The 17,082-nt window shown below is 39.9% G+C and overlaps 2 protein-coding genes across 10 annotated transcripts in view; both read left to right on the forward strand.

Moving 5' to 3' along the window:
• Window positions 1–1,225: 1,225 nt before the first annotated feature.
• Window positions 1,226–3,856, forward strand: elp6 (elongator acetyltransferase complex subunit 6). The gene is made up of 7 exons (XM_082553050.1): window positions 1,226–1,706; window positions 1,833–1,911; window positions 2,008–2,078; window positions 2,309–2,433; window positions 2,572–2,779; window positions 2,873–3,034; window positions 3,382–3,856. Exons 1-7 carry the CDS (start codon window positions 1,653–1,655, stop codon window positions 3,505–3,507), a joined length of 825 nt encoding a protein of 274 aa, XP_082409176.1. The 5' UTR covers window positions 1,226–1,652; the 3' UTR covers window positions 3,508–3,856.
• A 39-nt stretch (window positions 3,857–3,895) lies between these two features.
• scap (SREBF chaperone) overlaps window positions 3,896–17,082 on the forward strand; it is a 35,029-nt gene continuing 21,842 nt past the window's right edge. For 2 of the 9 annotated variants that reach the window (XM_082553041.1, XM_082553043.1), the window contains exons 1-7: window positions 5,756–6,685; window positions 7,825–7,875; window positions 10,150–10,350; window positions 13,570–13,690; window positions 14,058–14,215; window positions 14,705–14,925; window positions 16,653–16,758. In XM_082553041.1, the coding sequence (XP_082409167.1) occupies window positions 6,543–6,685; window positions 7,825–7,875; window positions 10,150–10,350; window positions 13,570–13,690; window positions 14,058–14,215; window positions 14,705–14,925; window positions 16,653–16,758 (1,001 nt within the window). In that variant the 5' untranslated portion in view covers window positions 5,756–6,542. The other 7 variants (XM_082553047.1, XM_082553042.1, XM_082553049.1 and 4 more) reach the window with 7 other exon arrangements.

Raw genomic sequence — 17,082 nt, forward strand, 5'->3', positions numbered from 1 at the left:
TCTTTATTTCAAGTTAGTGAAAACCAAAGAAACTTTAGATATTCATCCTCTGGACACAACATGCGCCTGTATTTCTACTGGATATGTAAGTTTGATCTAAAATACCTTCAGGCAGTCAGGATTGAAATTAGTGGAAATAAAAAGAAAAGAAGTAATTGAATAAATTCAGCAAATCAGAATCAGGCAGCTAATGAGCTGTCTGCTTTTGCCGGTAATTTTACAGGCACTGCGATAATGTCATCACGTGCAGTTTCATTGCATTTACTGTAGTGATCTCTTTGGTGTTGAGTTGTGTGAGAGTTACACAGTGCCACCTGCTGATTGGAAAAATGTCCGGTGGCTTTAGTTCTGTTTCCCAGTTTAACTAGACCGAGCTGGTTGCTTGAATCGTGAATGTAAGATGGATGACTTGATATACACACACACATTATGTAATCAGGCTTTCTGCATTTCAACACAAACCGTTCCTTAAATTTGGACGGCAACAACATCAAATATAGCAACAAAACTGTATGTTTCACAAAGACTTATCAGCTGACTGATGTCAAAATTTTGGAAACCTCCAGTGTGATGAGAATTGTTGAGGCAGAACAACCCAAAGGTTAATGAGTATTCCCTCAGAAGTGCTTCACCATGAATAGAATCTGTCATTAAGTTTAAACAGAGCAAGACATAAAATAAAAATGATGAAGAAGGATGTGCTGAGTGATGAATGTGCAGAGATTCAATCTTCAGATCTTTAATTGATTAATAATAAGCCAATACTGATTGACATTCAAGCGGCAAAAGAGATGCAAAATGACAGTTTTAAAAATGCATAGCAAATAGAAATATTTAATTGCAGTTTTTCATTTCACTTTTGTGGGCTGCTAGATATAGATTTCATATCACTGTTGGAACTTATTTAAATGCTAGATGTAAAAAAAATGTCAGAGGAAAAAATGTGTCTCTGGAGATGAAGACTGGAGTGTGCAGGTGCATCTCTGAGGTGAAATTGGTCACTATTACCATGGAATAATAATAATAATAATAATAATAATAATAATAATAATAATAATACTTTAACATATATTCCTGTATATACCTGTTTTTGTGAAATACTCGGGATGCGTCTACCACCACGTCTATTACCACAGTACCACCAGCATGTGGGGCTGCTTGCACACGACATTAAGACGGCAACGCCGAAGAAGTTTCCATGTGCTTACGAAGATTGTCTATGAAGACGATGCGCACTCGCTACCACGCTTTCCTGTTTGCTAGCCCGTAGTGGAATTTATTTTTAGTATGATCGTAAGCCAAATATTAAGATTTGCCTTAATATTTGTCTTTATTATAGCTTGAGTGTAATGTGCCAAAATAAAAAAAATTGTGAAAATGATCGAAAAGATTGTCACGGATAAAGGGTCGGAGTGAGACCTCTTCTTTGGTTTATATTTCCAGGCGTTAACAACAAGCAGAAAGCAGAGACTGTGGAGAAAAGCTTTCTAATCTTTGATTTGTTAAAAATAGAATCGTAAGCCTTTAATTTTATCCCATATATGTACAAAACAGACATGTCGGTTAATTTCTGTTAAAATCTCCTGGTGTGTGTCACTTTGAAACCGTTTAGCTTGTATTATTTACAGTTAGCTTAGCTTCCAAGGTTAGCTATGTTTACAGAGCTCAACAGCATCCTGAACGCCACTCCAGACAGCTTCACTCAGGTAAGGAATGCAGTATTTTCAGTCTCACTTTGAACACTACTTTACTTGTAGTCGTGTATTTGTAACGAGCTTAAGTGCACTGCAAGTTATCCAGCGTCATTAAGTGCCACAATGCCCATCCTACAGGGGGAATTTATTTTAGTGTCTGACAGACAGAGTGATGCCTCTTTCCTCATTCACCACTTCCTGTCTTTCTACCTGCGAGGTGAGGTGTAACTTGCCACAGTATTGTCATTTTCTAGCTGTCTGTTTAACAGCTAATGTGTTTAATCTGTTTTTTTGTTTGTTTTTTTGGTTTTAGCGCGATGCAAAGTGTGTTTTCTGGGTCTGGTGCAGTCCTTCAGTCACTACAGTGCAATCAGTCAAAGACTGGTGAGTGTTAACTAACATTTTCTGCAAGAAAACATCAAAACCACTGGCATGAAGGGCAATTTCCATCCTTCCCCAGTGAGCCACTGTCATTAAAGACATGATATCTTATTCAAGATCTAAATCTATTTAAACAAGGATCAGCAGCAGAATTAAAACGCTTTATTAGTGACACAACAGGAGTCAAATATTTTTTTAAAAACCTCTTTTTTGCGTGAAATGTGTGTTCTCAGGGTGTAAGTTTAACACAGGCAAGGGAAAAGGGTCAGCTGATTTTCCTAGAGGGCCTTAAGGAGTCGCTATCTATTTTGATTCCTCAAGAAACCACAACAGGAAGTCAAGCCATGGACTTCCTCAGGTATAACCACTGTTCTTACTCATAACTTTCATTGCATAATTGTCACGTATTTAAAAAAAAAAAAACATGTTAACAAAAAAAAAAAAACCTCAACTGACTTTAGGACTAGTCAGACAGCATCACCTCCTTTGTCCCCAGAGATCCTACCGTTGGCCTGCAGAGGCTGTATGAGTTTGTGCGGTCCAGTGTGAGCAGTGATGGTGGTGGGGAGGAAGGGGTGGAAGAGTGGGGTCCTCCCGTTTTGCTGGTGGATGACGTCAGTGTGCTTTTGAGTCTGGGGGTCAGCGCTGGAGCCGCGCTGGACTTCAGCCACTACTGCAGAGCCACAGTCTGCTCTCAGCTACAGGTTAGACCAAAATGCCCTTTCATTAAAAGTCCTCTCCTCAAATTAAACTCAGTGGATTCTACAAATACTCTTATAAACATGTCTGCACTGCAGGGGAACATAGTGATGCTGGTACGCTGTCATGGAGAAGAAGCGGAGGATGATGGAAGTGATGAGGGATCAGAGTGGCTCCTCAAGGGCCTGACCCACCAGTGCAGCCTCACTCTTCATGTACAGGGTCTCCCAACTGGCTACTGCAGGGACATACACGGTCAGGTATGTGTGTGTATGTGGATGCAAATTTTCTAATTCAGACTGAACACATCAGAGACACAGATCTGCTCATTATCCAGGTGTTTAGATTCAGTTAACAAGTCAAAATCGATTTGAGCTTTCTATGTTATAGAGTTACAAATATTTGAACAGAAAGAGGGTAAAATGATTGTTTTTGGTAACTGTGATTAACATTTTTGTAATTAAGAACATTATTACTGACTAATTTTCTGTTGATTGATTACTTTATTAATCTCATTTCAGCTGTACTTGACAAAATCCATCTAGTGTCTATTTCTTGTCCTTAAACAGTATCAAATTTAGCACAAGGTGCACTGTTGTTTTTCCAGGTGGAGGTTTGTTGGAGGAGGAGACGAGGCGATGGGCAGCACACACAGAAGAAGCTTTTTCAGTACAAGGTCCACGATAAAGGAGCCTCCTTCTTTGCTCCTGGGACATCCAGCGCCGTTCTCTAGTTATACCCTTAGACACATTTAGTCTCTTTTACGTGACAACAGAACAACCACTGTTATGTTTTCATGTTGCGCAAATAGCAAATGCTGCCAAAGTGGTTGGTGAATTGGCCATGGCTGGTCACTGCTGTCAGCAAACAGTGTCTGGATCCCAAACCTTGTGATGGAAGGACATTGTGATCCAATTCCAGACCTCTGAATCTCCAGAGGATAGAGTTATTATCATGCTGACTCGTGATGTTGTCATTATTTGGTCGATTTCAGTGGACGACTCAACAAAATACTCAGAATGCAGGATTGCTGGTGGTTTGAAAGAATCTTGTTAATGAATAAAAGTATTATTCAAAGAACAGTTTTGTGGAGCCGTGTTGCCAATGAATGTTAATATAATAAAATCGAATTCATTTTTTCTTATTTAAATGCACACATTTTACAACAACAGTTGTCTCAGGGTACATTACATTGTAAGAAAAACACAAGTAAAATATGTTTGGAGAGAAACCAAGCCTACCTCATGAGTAAGCACTTAAAAACAGAAAACTCAAATTTTACTGGAAAAATCCTCTGGCAGAAACATACCTAGGGAGGTAATCCACCTCTGAAGGCAGACACCTGGAGATAGGTACAGGTGGGAATAGTTAACAATGATTAAAGCCCAAATGAGCCCAAAGAGTAAGAAGAAACAATCTTAATTCAATCTAATAGTGGTACTTGAATGCCTGGAGTATCCTCAGTGGTCACCTAAGTAGAGAGGGTGTCACTTGAACCCAAAATGGAAAGCTCTCCATCACATCCTAATTTTTAAAACTTGTAGTTGTGAGGAAAAGTGGTCTGTTGGGATAGTATGGAACTACGTGGTCTTCAAAATATGATGGACCTAATTAAGCGCTGTATAAGTGACGAGGATTTAACAGGGAGTCAATGAACAGAATATTAGAGAGTTATGAGCCTCCTTTGTTCATATTAGTACTCTTGATTCCTTCAGCATTTTGGATGAATTGAAAGGTCTTCAAAGATATCAGGGCACCTGATAAGAATTCTTCTGACTACTTCCTTTAGTGTTCAGCACAGCAGATCATCTGCCTCGATCTCACCCTATACCTAGAGTCCTCTCCTGCCACACCAACCCTCTGCTTGTCCTCCTTCACTACATCCATGAATCTTCTCTGTGGTCTTCCTGTTTTGCTCCCTCATCCTTGGAAGCTCCATAGTCAGTATCCCTTGTCCAATATAGCCACTATACCTCCTTCTCAAGCTTGTCCCTCTAACTCTGACTACAACCCGATCTGTCTCTCTTATGTACTTATTCCCGGCACCTTCAGCCCTGCTTTCTGTCTCTTCAGTGCAACCGTCTCTGACCCATACATAAAAGCAAGTTTCACTATAATAATAAATTACAATAATCTAGCCTAGAAGCCACAGACACGTAGACTCAAACAGGAAATTGGTTCCTAAATTTGCACAGGATGCCTAAAAAGTCGCCATCATATCCACTAGATGTCCCCACTGTAACAGCGTGCAAGTTGAGAGGTCGAAGGGGAGAGGTTTCATTGGGATATGACAGCCAGTAACTGCTGAGACGGTGCGTCTATATGTTGGCGTTTAATGGGAGGCATATGCGTTAGCATTTAGTAAAATCTGGAACCGAAGGAATAGAGCGATTGCTTACCAGTTCAACCACGAGGACAACATCAACTACAACAACAGCATCATTAGGAGGGACTCTGAAATTTGTCCAGGCAAGTTGAGCTGCGCACTGCTAGCATTAGCTGTGAAACTTAGCTTCGTGTAAGTGTAAAGTACCGGAACTGTTGAATTATTTATTATGTAGGTTACTCAATGTTGCTATGAATGTAGCGTTAAAGCTGCCGTCTTCGGGCTCGAATAAGCTCATAACTTAAGTGTGGTACTTACACATGAACCCGGAGCATCTCAGAGCGCACTCTAACGACGTGCTAACACCAAGCATGCTACCTGTAGTTTTACTCTATTATGCGCCGTTGTTGGAATCAATCTGTGGTACTTTATAAGCGACAGCTGTGTTAATTGAGGTATGTTAACTGTCACAATTTGTTTCTTTTTTAAGCTTAAAGCGTGGGTCCATATTGGGACCCGGGTTTATTTACAGCTAGCAAAGCTAATTGTTTGCTAGCAGGTTTAGCCTGAGCTTCATGACATCGTAAGTTTTTACATAATACATAAAACACATTGATCTATCATTATTATAGCTGTTTGTTCAGCACTTGTTTTCTGCTCTTATGTTTAAGGCATTTTAAGTGTTATTTAATGAACCATGATGAGGTAGCGGTGGATATTGTCAGCTAGCCTTTTTTGCACATGCCATTTTAATAATAAAGCTAGATGCTCTCATATGGAATATAAACCTGTCAGGGCAAACGGTGAGATTTAACTGTTCCCTTTGAGGTTTTTAATTGCATGTAAACATAATTTATCATTGCTTCAGCTCGGTGAGTGGTGTCTTCTCGCTCAATTTGACATTTGTTGGTAGGCACTTTCTAATGTTAGTTTTTATAAATGAAATTAAGACGTGTGCATATTTAAACTGCACTTTCTGATTTTATTCATTAATCCCTGCCGGTTTCTGATTGTTGGTTTGATAATTACTGTGATTACCAGCAGGTGATATTGCAACAGGGTTGCATCATCCTTCTTGCAGTTGTTCATTGTCTTGTGATGGCTATGTCACAACCCTGGTTGCTTTAGTATACCTTAGAGCGTAAAGAAGACTTTAGCAAGTAATTTAGTATATGTCCATCAATTAACCAAGATATATTTCATTTTTAAAAACTGTATTTTGAGAGAGGTGCTTGTAAGGAAGTAGACCGCCTATTACGCACCATCTGTTATTCAAATGTGGTTACTCATTGACAGGACATTACCCTCTTTTCTCATCAGCGCTGGTTGTAAAAGTCGGCTCATCCATATTGAGCTACTCTCTGCAATTATAGCAGGACTAATGGTCCTCAGTTATCAGAGGCGCATGCCTCAGAATTATGCAACTATGTCACTGAATTTTGATGCAATTATGCCACAAAGAACGGACACAGCTTAATGCTTGCTGGAATGTTTGTGGGTATTGGTATGGTGCTTGGATTTTTGCAGCAGTTTATGAGGAAATATTGTTTAAGGAATTTACATTCATGGCATGTGTTGAAAAGAGGTAAGCTTTGCGCTTCTAAATTTTATTGATAATTTGCATCTATAAACTCCGTGCACCATTTTTCTCATAGCAGCAGTCTTTTAGCTTTGTGCTTTTTGACAAAGTCTTACCTTAGTCTTAATCTGAAAGGTACACTAAAGAGGTCCACAATGATCTCCTTAACTGAATTTGCACTTGCAATGTGAAATGCTGTGTTTTGTGAGTAAATGTGCTGAGTTTTCATGTAAGATGCATACAAGCTGTTCTTTGTTAGATTATTTGTTTAGCACATACTCACAAATGCACATGGTTATTCATTCAGCTGAGACTTTTCCCTGACTTAGTCAGGAAATATTATTTGTGTTATATAATATATATTGTTTTTAATGTACTACAGCCATAGTGTTTGTTAGGGAACACCATCGTCTATCTTGTGATACAGAATAGGATTTCTGAATAATTGCTGGTCACTTGCCAAAAATGGCTGAAGATAAGAGAAAGGCTACTCCTTACCAGCACTTGACCTGTGACTGGTGTTAATATATCTGCCCTAGTTGTTACGTTTTACTTGTCAAGCCTCTCTCAAATACACCATGCTTTTGAGATGGTGAATGTCTTGGCTTGCTGTAACTGGCATAATAGTACGCTGGCCGGCTTTGGCCAGAGGAGGAGGGAGATGATGGGGGATGGCTACAGGTCCTGAGCCCTGCTCGCTGAGTTTCCGATCAGCTCAATCCGGGATTAGTTCACTGACGGAGATGGTGCTGACCCTTTGCCAAATTGGGCCTTACAGCTACACCCACTTACCCTGCTGGACAAACAACTGAGAGATGGAGGCATTCATTGAAAATTTTCCCTGGCAAGATGGCCCCTGGAACCAGGACCAGGTTGAGAGCAGAAAGTCATTACTTCAAAATCTGCCTTTAACGTTTGCTGCACCTATTGTGCAAGGTTACTAGGACATTGCTGTGTTTACTGTATGGAGTATTTATAACAGCAGATCAAGAGACTCCTGAGGCAAATTCCTCCCGGGGAATGTTTCCGCTGTTCTCGGGGGGACAAGCGGAGCAATTACACAGTCTGTCTGAGTCGAGGAGGGAGCACTGTGTTAACCACAAAGCGCACGTAAAGCTAAAAAAACCCACCGTTTCTGCTTTCAGGGGACTTCAGCGGGTGCAAGCCAGAGAGATAAACTGGTCTCCCATCGGCAGGTATGCTCTTAGAACAGTCTAACTTGTCTAACAACACTGTTTGGTTAACAGTTTCATGCTGCTTATTGACATGATTTTAGAAGCTGAGGTGAGAGCGGGTGGATTAAGATACTGAACAAATCCAGCTGCTGTATGTGTGCCAGGAAACCCAGTTAAATATTTTTAATAGAGCAGTGTTTACACTGATAGGCAGCTCTGAACGTGCCGACTGAGTAAACAGGGAAACGAGAACTGCGATTGGAGGCCAATTTGGTGATTGCGTTTGTTGTTAAGTGAACCACGTTTACGTCAAAGAGTTCAGTTTTTCCACCTGAGTTGACATCCGTGTTCAAGCACAGAGTCATGTTAAGGGGGTCAGGCTGGAGAAATCAAATGTTGAATTCAGATAAGTCACATCAAACTCAGCAGTTAGTCTGGCAGTTTACATCATCCTAACATTAACATTTCTTTATTTGAACGATGGTCAATTTCCGGACGTTGTCATGATTGTGATTATTATTGTATAGAATGGAAACCAGAGATTATGATGCCAATCAGAGTTAAGAGTATGTTAACCTGTTGGTTGATCGACAAATTATCAGTGCATGGTGTCAGTTAAAAATATTTTTTGTGTACTTGTACATATCTCTGTCGATACTCATATAATGTGTATAAAATGTGCACCTATGCCCGAGAACAATTCTTCAGTTCCTATAATATGGATGAAAGAATGTGGTCTACACAACTATCTAACTTTTAAATTTCAATCGATGGAAATAGCTAAACAAGTTTGCTGGTTTCCTTTAGCTGTTTCCTTTATACCATATGGCACATAGTATGTGTGCTGTACCATGGCTGGATAAATTGGGATCATCAAAGTTACCTAAAAGTTCAGCTACTAGAATTCATTAGCATCAATAATGAGTATACAGGACTGTTGTATTCAGAGTTTCGGGGCATCCTGTTGTATGAAAAGCATTTTGTTCTGTTTATAGCTATGGAAATATTAGGACTGGTTCAAAGGATGATTCATGTTGGAAGACTGCTAAGAAGTCCAGCAGTCAGATATGTGTTCCAATTGCTTTCTCTGTCCAAAGGTCGAAAGATATTTAGGTGGTGACTAATGATTAATGACTTAATGAATTCGTCTTCTACAAATAGCTCTTCAGTACCTGTGTTGTTATTATTATTTTATTTTTTTATTTCTTTAAATAGTTAAACATTACCCTCTTCCATTTTCACCATCATATCCTCCTGTGCATTATTATCTAAATGTAACTTTACAGGAAATTTCTGAGAAACAGTTGTTTCAGGGAACGTGGAGGTTGTAATTTTCCCCAGGTGTGACCAGTAAAGCATGTATGTTTCACTGCTGTACCACAGTTGGATATTTTCCACCGTGGGGAATGTGTCCACACCTTTTGGGCTACTGAATGAGTCGTGTGTTTAAGTGCTATGCAGCATGTGACCACAGTATGAGCTGGTTTGAACGAAAAAAACCACACTGTGCCTTTAGTTAGCAGTAAGAATGGCACCACAAGATGTGTGTAACAAATTAGTTTTCCAGGACAGAGCTTCTCAGTAACAGAGCTGACCTCTGTTTCTGTGTGTTAGTCTGTGGAGATGCACTACACGATTTGGCCTGATAAGAGAGGGATGACAATATTTATAAAACTTGCCTCTGTGCTGCTATTTTGTTCCACATGTGCTTACGTCTAAACAGTGACAACTGTGCCAGTTATTTAAAAATATGAAAACTGTTGCTTTTGTAATACATCTTTATAAGATTGCTGACACTGCATCCAATCAGTCTAAATAATGCAATCTCAATATTTAAAAGTACAATCTATTTTCTCTGGAAGGAATTTATGCTTTTCTTAGACTAAAATATTGAAGTAAAAAAAAAAGTATTGTAATTTTGGATGTCAAATGTTATATGTCTGAAAAGGAAATATGTCTTATGTATGCAAATAATTATTTATCAGTTATAAAACAGGATTTCACTCAGTTTCACTATGTCTGATGAATCTCCATAACAAGTTTAGTCTTAAATATAAAGTCTTCCCCTTGTCCCTTCCCCTTTCTCTGAACTCTCAGATCTCATAGGAGTATATAAGACATTTTTTCCCCCTAGAAAATCATTAAATGACTTAATTATTATACCAGATTCCCCTCTGGATTAAAAGTTTTAAAATGAATAATTTTATAGTCAAAATCATCCCACGAGTTTTGGCTTTAAAATGTGTGAAATTAAATATTCATTCGGTGAATCTATTGACTCGCTTGCACTCGTAGGTCCCTGGATGCCCCGCGGCGAACTGTCCTCGGCCGCCCAGTTCTTCCCAATGGCCGGGAGTTGACCAAGCCCACCAAGATGACGCTGCGCGAGCAGCTGAGAGAGAAGATTTCAGCGGCCTTCTACCGCCACGGGCTGCTGTGTGCCTCCTATCCAGTACCCATCATCCTCTTCACCTCGGCCAGCATCCTCACCTGCTGGTAGGTATTGAGTGTAATATAAGTAATTTGAGCATGCAGGGAACAGTTTCAGTAATATGGATTTCTTTTTAACTTTGAAAAACTGACAAGCTGGCATTTACACCTACGTATTATACTGATGAGTTCATTGTGGAGCATCTACTCGTGTTCTTGTTCTTGTATACAACCAAGTACGTTAATGGTGAAACTGTCTGATTATGCTCCCTCTTATTCCTTATTAAGATACACCTTCCCCCTCCTCAGATTCACTTTTTACCTTCCCAGAGAGTGTGGTTGTGTTGAACAGTTGTACTGTGACCAGCTAGTTGACCACCTATGCAGGGTTCAGAAAACTGCTTTTGAAACATTGTCCAGGGCTGCCACGATTAGTCGACTAGTCACGATTACGTCGACGACTAATTTAATAGTTGACGCATCGTTTGAAGCTTTGTAAGATCCCGAAAGATGCAGGAATAAGTAGTAGGATTTTAAGAGCGTAATAACGGACTGAACGGGGCAAGGCTCACTAGAGCTGGTGAGAACACCGGACTCCCGGCAAATCATTTTCAAACCCACCGCCGTCTTTCGCTACTCAGGTTAAACATGATATAAAAGTCACTTAGGTAACTTAAAATGTGATTTTTTTTTTTTTTTTTTTTTTTTAGTATTTTATTTGTTCCTCAGTAAATCAGTTTGGCTGAGATTAAAGTTATAGTTTTTACACAGCTTAATAAACGTCAAGCAGACAACTGATTATCAGAAGTGTGAGATGCTCGAGAATATACTCCGGTGTCCTGTTATATTTTAGATAGCAAGGAGCAGACGGCTGAGTTTATTAAACTCCACCGAAACAATCTGCAATCTGCATCTTTATTTTTAGTTAGCACATACCTTAAACACTTAAAGCTGTAAGCTAATGATAGTTATATAAGAGCAGATGCATGCTGGTGCAATAAGCTGTACGTTTTACTTCCAATGGATGCGCGATCTGATTCGTTGACTTATCGCAAAAATAATCGGTGACTAGTCGACTATCAAAATAATCGTTTGTGGCAGCCCTAGTCCAGTCAAAATCTACTAAACAGTACAGCAGACTGTTTTGCAAGAACCTGTGGACATGATGACCTCCTTTTAGTACCAATTCTGTTAAAAGATGAGAGGAAATCTTGTCATCCACTTTACAGAAACAGACAGATGGAGAAAGTGACTTCAGAGGGGAAAACTCAGTTGGCCAGTTCAGCTCAGTTTAACTGGCCATCTGTACACACACAACAGCCTCCTGCTGACATGATGACACAAACATTCACTGAACTCACGCACATATCTCCTCTTGCTAAATCACTCCTCAAAAGAGAGGACATGGGTCAGAGTTTGACAGGCTTTGTAAGTAAAGGCATTGTAAAACAATCAGAAACGCACACATGCACCTGCAGCGTGCTGTCCTTGCTGCAACTTACAGCAGGGGTGCTGACCAAATGGGCGACTGACTACCACCCGGGGTAAAATGAAAGAAAAGAGCTGGACAACGGGGATGTTAAGGCAGGGCTAGAGCAGAGGGCTGTGAGAAAGTGGCCCTGTGAGAATGGGATGCCTGTCCCTCCATCTGCTTGTCAGGAGGGGGGCTGGCTCGGCACAAAAGAGGCCTTTGTGGAGGTACAGTGACCTAGGAGAGTGGAGGAGGCATGAGGGAGAGGGAGGTGAGGCACAGCGAAAAGCAGGCAGAGGTTTCCATCGAAAAGACAAGAATTGATATTTGTATTAGAGTACAATATGTTCATATAAGCTGTCTGGATACAAAGGTACCAGTGACCCAATTGATCCTTCATCAGCTGCTGAGATTTCTGAACCTCTGTCAGACCACTTTTCCTTTTCCAGCTAAAGATGTACATCATCAAAAATTAAAACGTAACTTTATTTATACTGCTAAACTGGGGTACAGCTCAACTGCTGAAGGCTGTATTGTGTCATTTTTTTTTTTTTTTTTTTTATAGAAAAAAGAAAAAAAGTGTGATGGTGATGTTTGGGGAGCACTTAATTTTCTCCAGGCTTGACCTCATTAGGAGAGAGCCCATTTTTATTAGATGAATTCTTACTTTGTTTTATCCTCAGCGGCCTTGACGACAGCCATGTGGGCAGCACAGCTACAGCTTAGTTTAATTAAAAGTGAACAATTTGTCAGCAGCTGCTTTTGATAATTAAATCATGATTTATTTTTAATATAAATATTTAATTTCTTTTACATTCTCTCATGTGAGAATTTGATGCATTTCTTTGACATTAAAACTATTTTGACTTTTGGACTATTTATCAACTACAACACGACCTTAGATTAAGGTTATGCTAACAAATGGAGGTGTATCAGTGTTTTTCTTGTTTTTGACAAAATCAACGAATTCAGAAAGTCAGCATTGCGTTAATTGAGAATAAAATTAGTTGTTAGTTGTAGCCTGAGTGGGAAGCTTGAGGTGCTCTGCTAAAATCCCTATTATAAAGCTGATGAAGGCACATTTGATTACTTTTGGCTGAATTTGACATAATTTAGGCATAAGAAAAAAATAAAAATGTAGTTTGTGGGTTTTTTTTTTTTTTTTTTTTTTTTTTTTTTTTTTAAAGAAGGAATTGACTTCCTTTGATAATTTTGTGATGACTTTTTTTCCATTTTAAGTAAGCACCAAGACAGTGGGCATACATCCAAAACACTTCAGAGAGTCTTTTAAAAGCTTTATTCCATCCACCTCTGTTGCCACCACCAGCTCAGTCTTTCAGGTATTTTTCAGGGTTGCTCAACACTATCATTTCAAACTGAACGTGCTTCCTCTACATATAGACACATGCAGAGAAGGAAGGAAAGAAGGGAGTGGTTTGGTTCTCAGATGAAGTTTTTCTTGAAGACCTGCCCATTTCCAGGAGAACTAGGGAGCGGGTCTCTCTGGGTTGCGCATGAAACTTAATCTGGCAGGAAAAGCCAGAGGTGCTGGTTTCATCTACTCAGAAGTGTTGCAACATGCATCACAGGGAAGCGCTCACCGTTATCGTGGTGGCTTCATTGGTCTGTAGCGTATAGCTGTCTGCTGCTTTCTTTGAAAGCATGCATGTGGGTTTGCGTTACAGTGAGAATGTCTTTTCCATTTATTAATGAATGAACAAAAGGATGTAGATGCATAAATATAAGTTGAACTAAATTCCTTTGTTCCTATTGTTTGACATGTGAACCCCCCCCCCACATTCTCTTCCTGCTAGCTATCCGTTATTGAGGCTCCCCCTGCCTGGGACGGGTCCTGTGGAGTTCACCACAGGGCTTCGAGACTACAGCGTTCCTTTCCATGAGCCTCAGGGTGACTTTGGAGAGCGCCCTGACTGGGTAGGAGAAAAAACATGAAATCTATAAGATTCTGTATTTCTGTACTGTTTCTGACTATCACTTTTGTTTTATTTCCTTAGGATGTGTTTAAGCTTTGGCATTCAAACCTGAAATACATTTTAATCTTAGGCTTGAATATTCAAAAATGATGGCTGGGCAAAGCTGGAGGCTCATAAATAGTAAAACAGTGGCTCACACGATTTGTCAACACTAGTTTTAATTTGCTGTAACAAGGGGAATAAGAAACAAAGAATACCTTTTTAGTTAATATTAAATACTAATATTAAAATCAGTCAGCAGTAGTAGCTGGTTCATTGTACTTAATCACAATCTGTTTCTTAATAAGTTGCCTACATGTTTGCCCTAGTACCGGGGTCCTCCGGTCGCCTACATCCAGCAGGTGTTGGTGAAGGCAGCAGTGTCTCCATGGGACAACAGCCTGGTGCCGGTGGATGTCTTTCGGTCGCCTCTTGGTCGAGTCTTCAATCTGCTGGAAGAGATCCGCAACCATGTTCACTCCGACAGGTAAGCTTGGGTGCACTGATATGTGACGGTGGTAAATTTGCAGTAACACAATGAAAAAATACTACATTATGAAGTGTAGTCTAAGTATAAGGAAAGACTAGAGCAGAGGGCTGTGGAAGGAAAGCTGTGAACCAAAAGCTTCTTTGAATTTAGTCCAAGGGGGGGGGGAGATAAACATCAATGACCTTGAGTTATTGATCTGTTGTAAACTACAAAGTTTATGGTTTGTTCTGTTTGACTAATCTACTGTATCAATGATAGTTCCCAGAACAGTTTGCTTTGCTTTTGTGCTTCTGGTTTCAATTAAATACTTGTTTAACTATTTTTACATTAACGATTTATTGCTGTTCAATACTTTATTAGTTTATTTAAATCTCATTTATTCCAGGAGCATTTGGTATCCGTGAGCTGTACTGCATTGATTTCCTCGTCTTCTGTCACACCTCCTCTTCTCTTGTCTTTACCGCTGTCTCGTTCTTGTCTTGTCAGCTCCGGCATTCGCAGTCTGGAGTCTTTGTGTCTCCAGGTGACAGATCTGTTTCCAGGGTTACGGCGGATGCAGTCGGTGCTGCCAGAGCATGGCTGCCTTCTTGTTTCTCCTGGCAACTACTGGCAGAACCAACGGGAGCTGTTTGACTCGGACCCCGACCCCCTCAAGACCATCCAGAAACATGAACCGAAAGGCTTGCACACCTCAGCGACATTGCGAGGTAGTAATTTGGAAAGATCTGATTCAGTAGTGGCCTCCCCTCGTGTGTGTGCAGTAGGTTCTGTGTACAGGGCTGCTAACAAACCATTCCCTTGACAGACCTTTGATCAACAAGCGAGTACATAAATATAACTCAGTTTGGTCTGCTACCATATTCTACTCAGAAAAAGCCCTTGGACATTTTTCCTTTTGAGGTTCTACTCACATTCTAATAATTGTTACTGTAACCAACTGTGTGACTTGTGTGATCACTGCGTACCCTGCCAAGGAGTGGTTAAGTGAATGTGTTCAGACAAAGTCTCTGTCACCGTCCGCAGAGCATGTGGTGTCATCCTGAAGCGTGCCCAAGATTAGAGCTTCAGTGCTTCCTTAACTGGTCCTTGTGAAAATCGATGTATTAAGTAATTAACAAATCGTAATACAATAGGACATTGTCATTGTGTCCGAAATGTTCTCACGCCTGTCAGTAGGTGTGGGAGCATTTTTTTTTTTATTTTGACAAAATCTGAAAGCTCCAGTCTGGCCTGTGTTATTGCTTTTTGCCATGCAATGATCCATGAGATGACTAATTCATTCTGAACTACAGGCATTTTTAAATCAAGTCTGTCACAAACTGACATTGGTGGTCACCATATTGAGTACCTCGTGCCTGTTGTATAGTCTGTTAAAGTGCAGGGGAAAAGAATGTGTTATACTCTGACTGCCTTGTTGAAAGTAGTCTGCCATCATTCAGCATGAGTAATTGTCGGTAGTAGTGAGCAGGGGATTAGTTGTATCAGCCAACTAAGAGGCTTTCGTATTGACAGAGAACAAGCAGTTTCATTCCTTGGGAACTTATTGAATTCTTTTAAAATGCTACCCACTGACATAGTGAACCAAGTTTCCCCTTCAGCATTTTGCCACATCTGCCACTTCAAGAGATATTAAAGATATAGTCAGGGACAGCTTGGCTGTCAGATAAAGTTAGACTGATGTGCTTGTTCACACTGAGCTGACTCGAGGCTTGTCAGCCTGGTTACATTGGGGATTATATTTCAGCTGCTCTTGCAGGGCAGGGGAGCCCCAAACTCCACCAGGTACCCAGTGTAAAATATATAACTATGAGAGATGGCAGTCAGTGAGGATGAATGTATTTTGAGGTCATTTTGTGAACGTCTGGATGGATCTGAGTTTAGTGATTGTGTTCCAGGCTTGCATTCTAATGGCTTAGTTTTTAGTTTTATAGCAGTTGCCATTTTGGTTCCTGAACTTATTTACTCCTTTATAACTTCACCCTCATGTCTGAGACCAGAGCTGATGGATTGATTTGCTTTTCGAGTGAGCTTCAAGTTGTCGTTTAACTTCATTATTGAAACCAGGATGTTGTCACTTAGGGTTTTGGGGGGGGGGGGGGGGGGGTTGTTGTTTTTTTCCCTGCTTTCACGTGTGCTCCTGATCACTAAGATGTTTCCTTGTGTTGTGACTAAGATCAAAAGAACTTGGTGACAACAGCAGATTCCCACAAAGCTTTCTAAGCCTAAAACTGCTCTAAAACTTCTCTTTTCTTTTCATTCTCATAAAGAAGTGGTAACTGTATCTGTTCTGACACAGACCTAAGGGCTTTGAGAATGTTTGGCTGGTAACTAATAAATAACCAGTGGTCAACCTAAAGTGATCTGTAAAAAGATGGTCTGTTACTAGAATATGAAGAGTCTATTTACATGAAGATGTTTACTGTGTGTGTTTTAGACTTGCTGTTCGGGGTTCCTGTGAAGTACTCGGGGGTCAGTCACTACAACAGGAAGAGGGTGGTGACCTACACAATCACTGTAGTTCTATCCAGTTATGATGCAAGGTGAGTTACAAAGGCAATAGAACAGTAAACTAAAAGCCAGTTCTATTTAAATTTAGTTTTAAGGGATGTCACTGGAAAATTTAGTTTTTTGTTTTTTTTCTCGTTTCATATTTTTGTCATCTCTAACTCTGACTCTTGGACGGTAATGCTGCTTTAGAAAAAGCTTAAGACACAAAATACACACTTCCTTAAACTTTAAACTAATAGAGTTAAAATCGGTAAACAGAAATAAAAAAATAATAATTACAAACTACACTTAAGAAATATATATTTTACTAATGGAACTAAATTGGAAAAATTTCAATCTTTTGTAGTTTACTAAAA

This window comes from Aulonocara stuartgranti (assembly GCF_965226115.1).
Source record: "Aulonocara stuartgranti genome assembly, chromosome: 11".
Taxonomy (NCBI): domain Eukaryota; kingdom Metazoa; phylum Chordata; class Actinopteri; order Cichliformes; family Cichlidae; genus Aulonocara; species Aulonocara stuartgranti.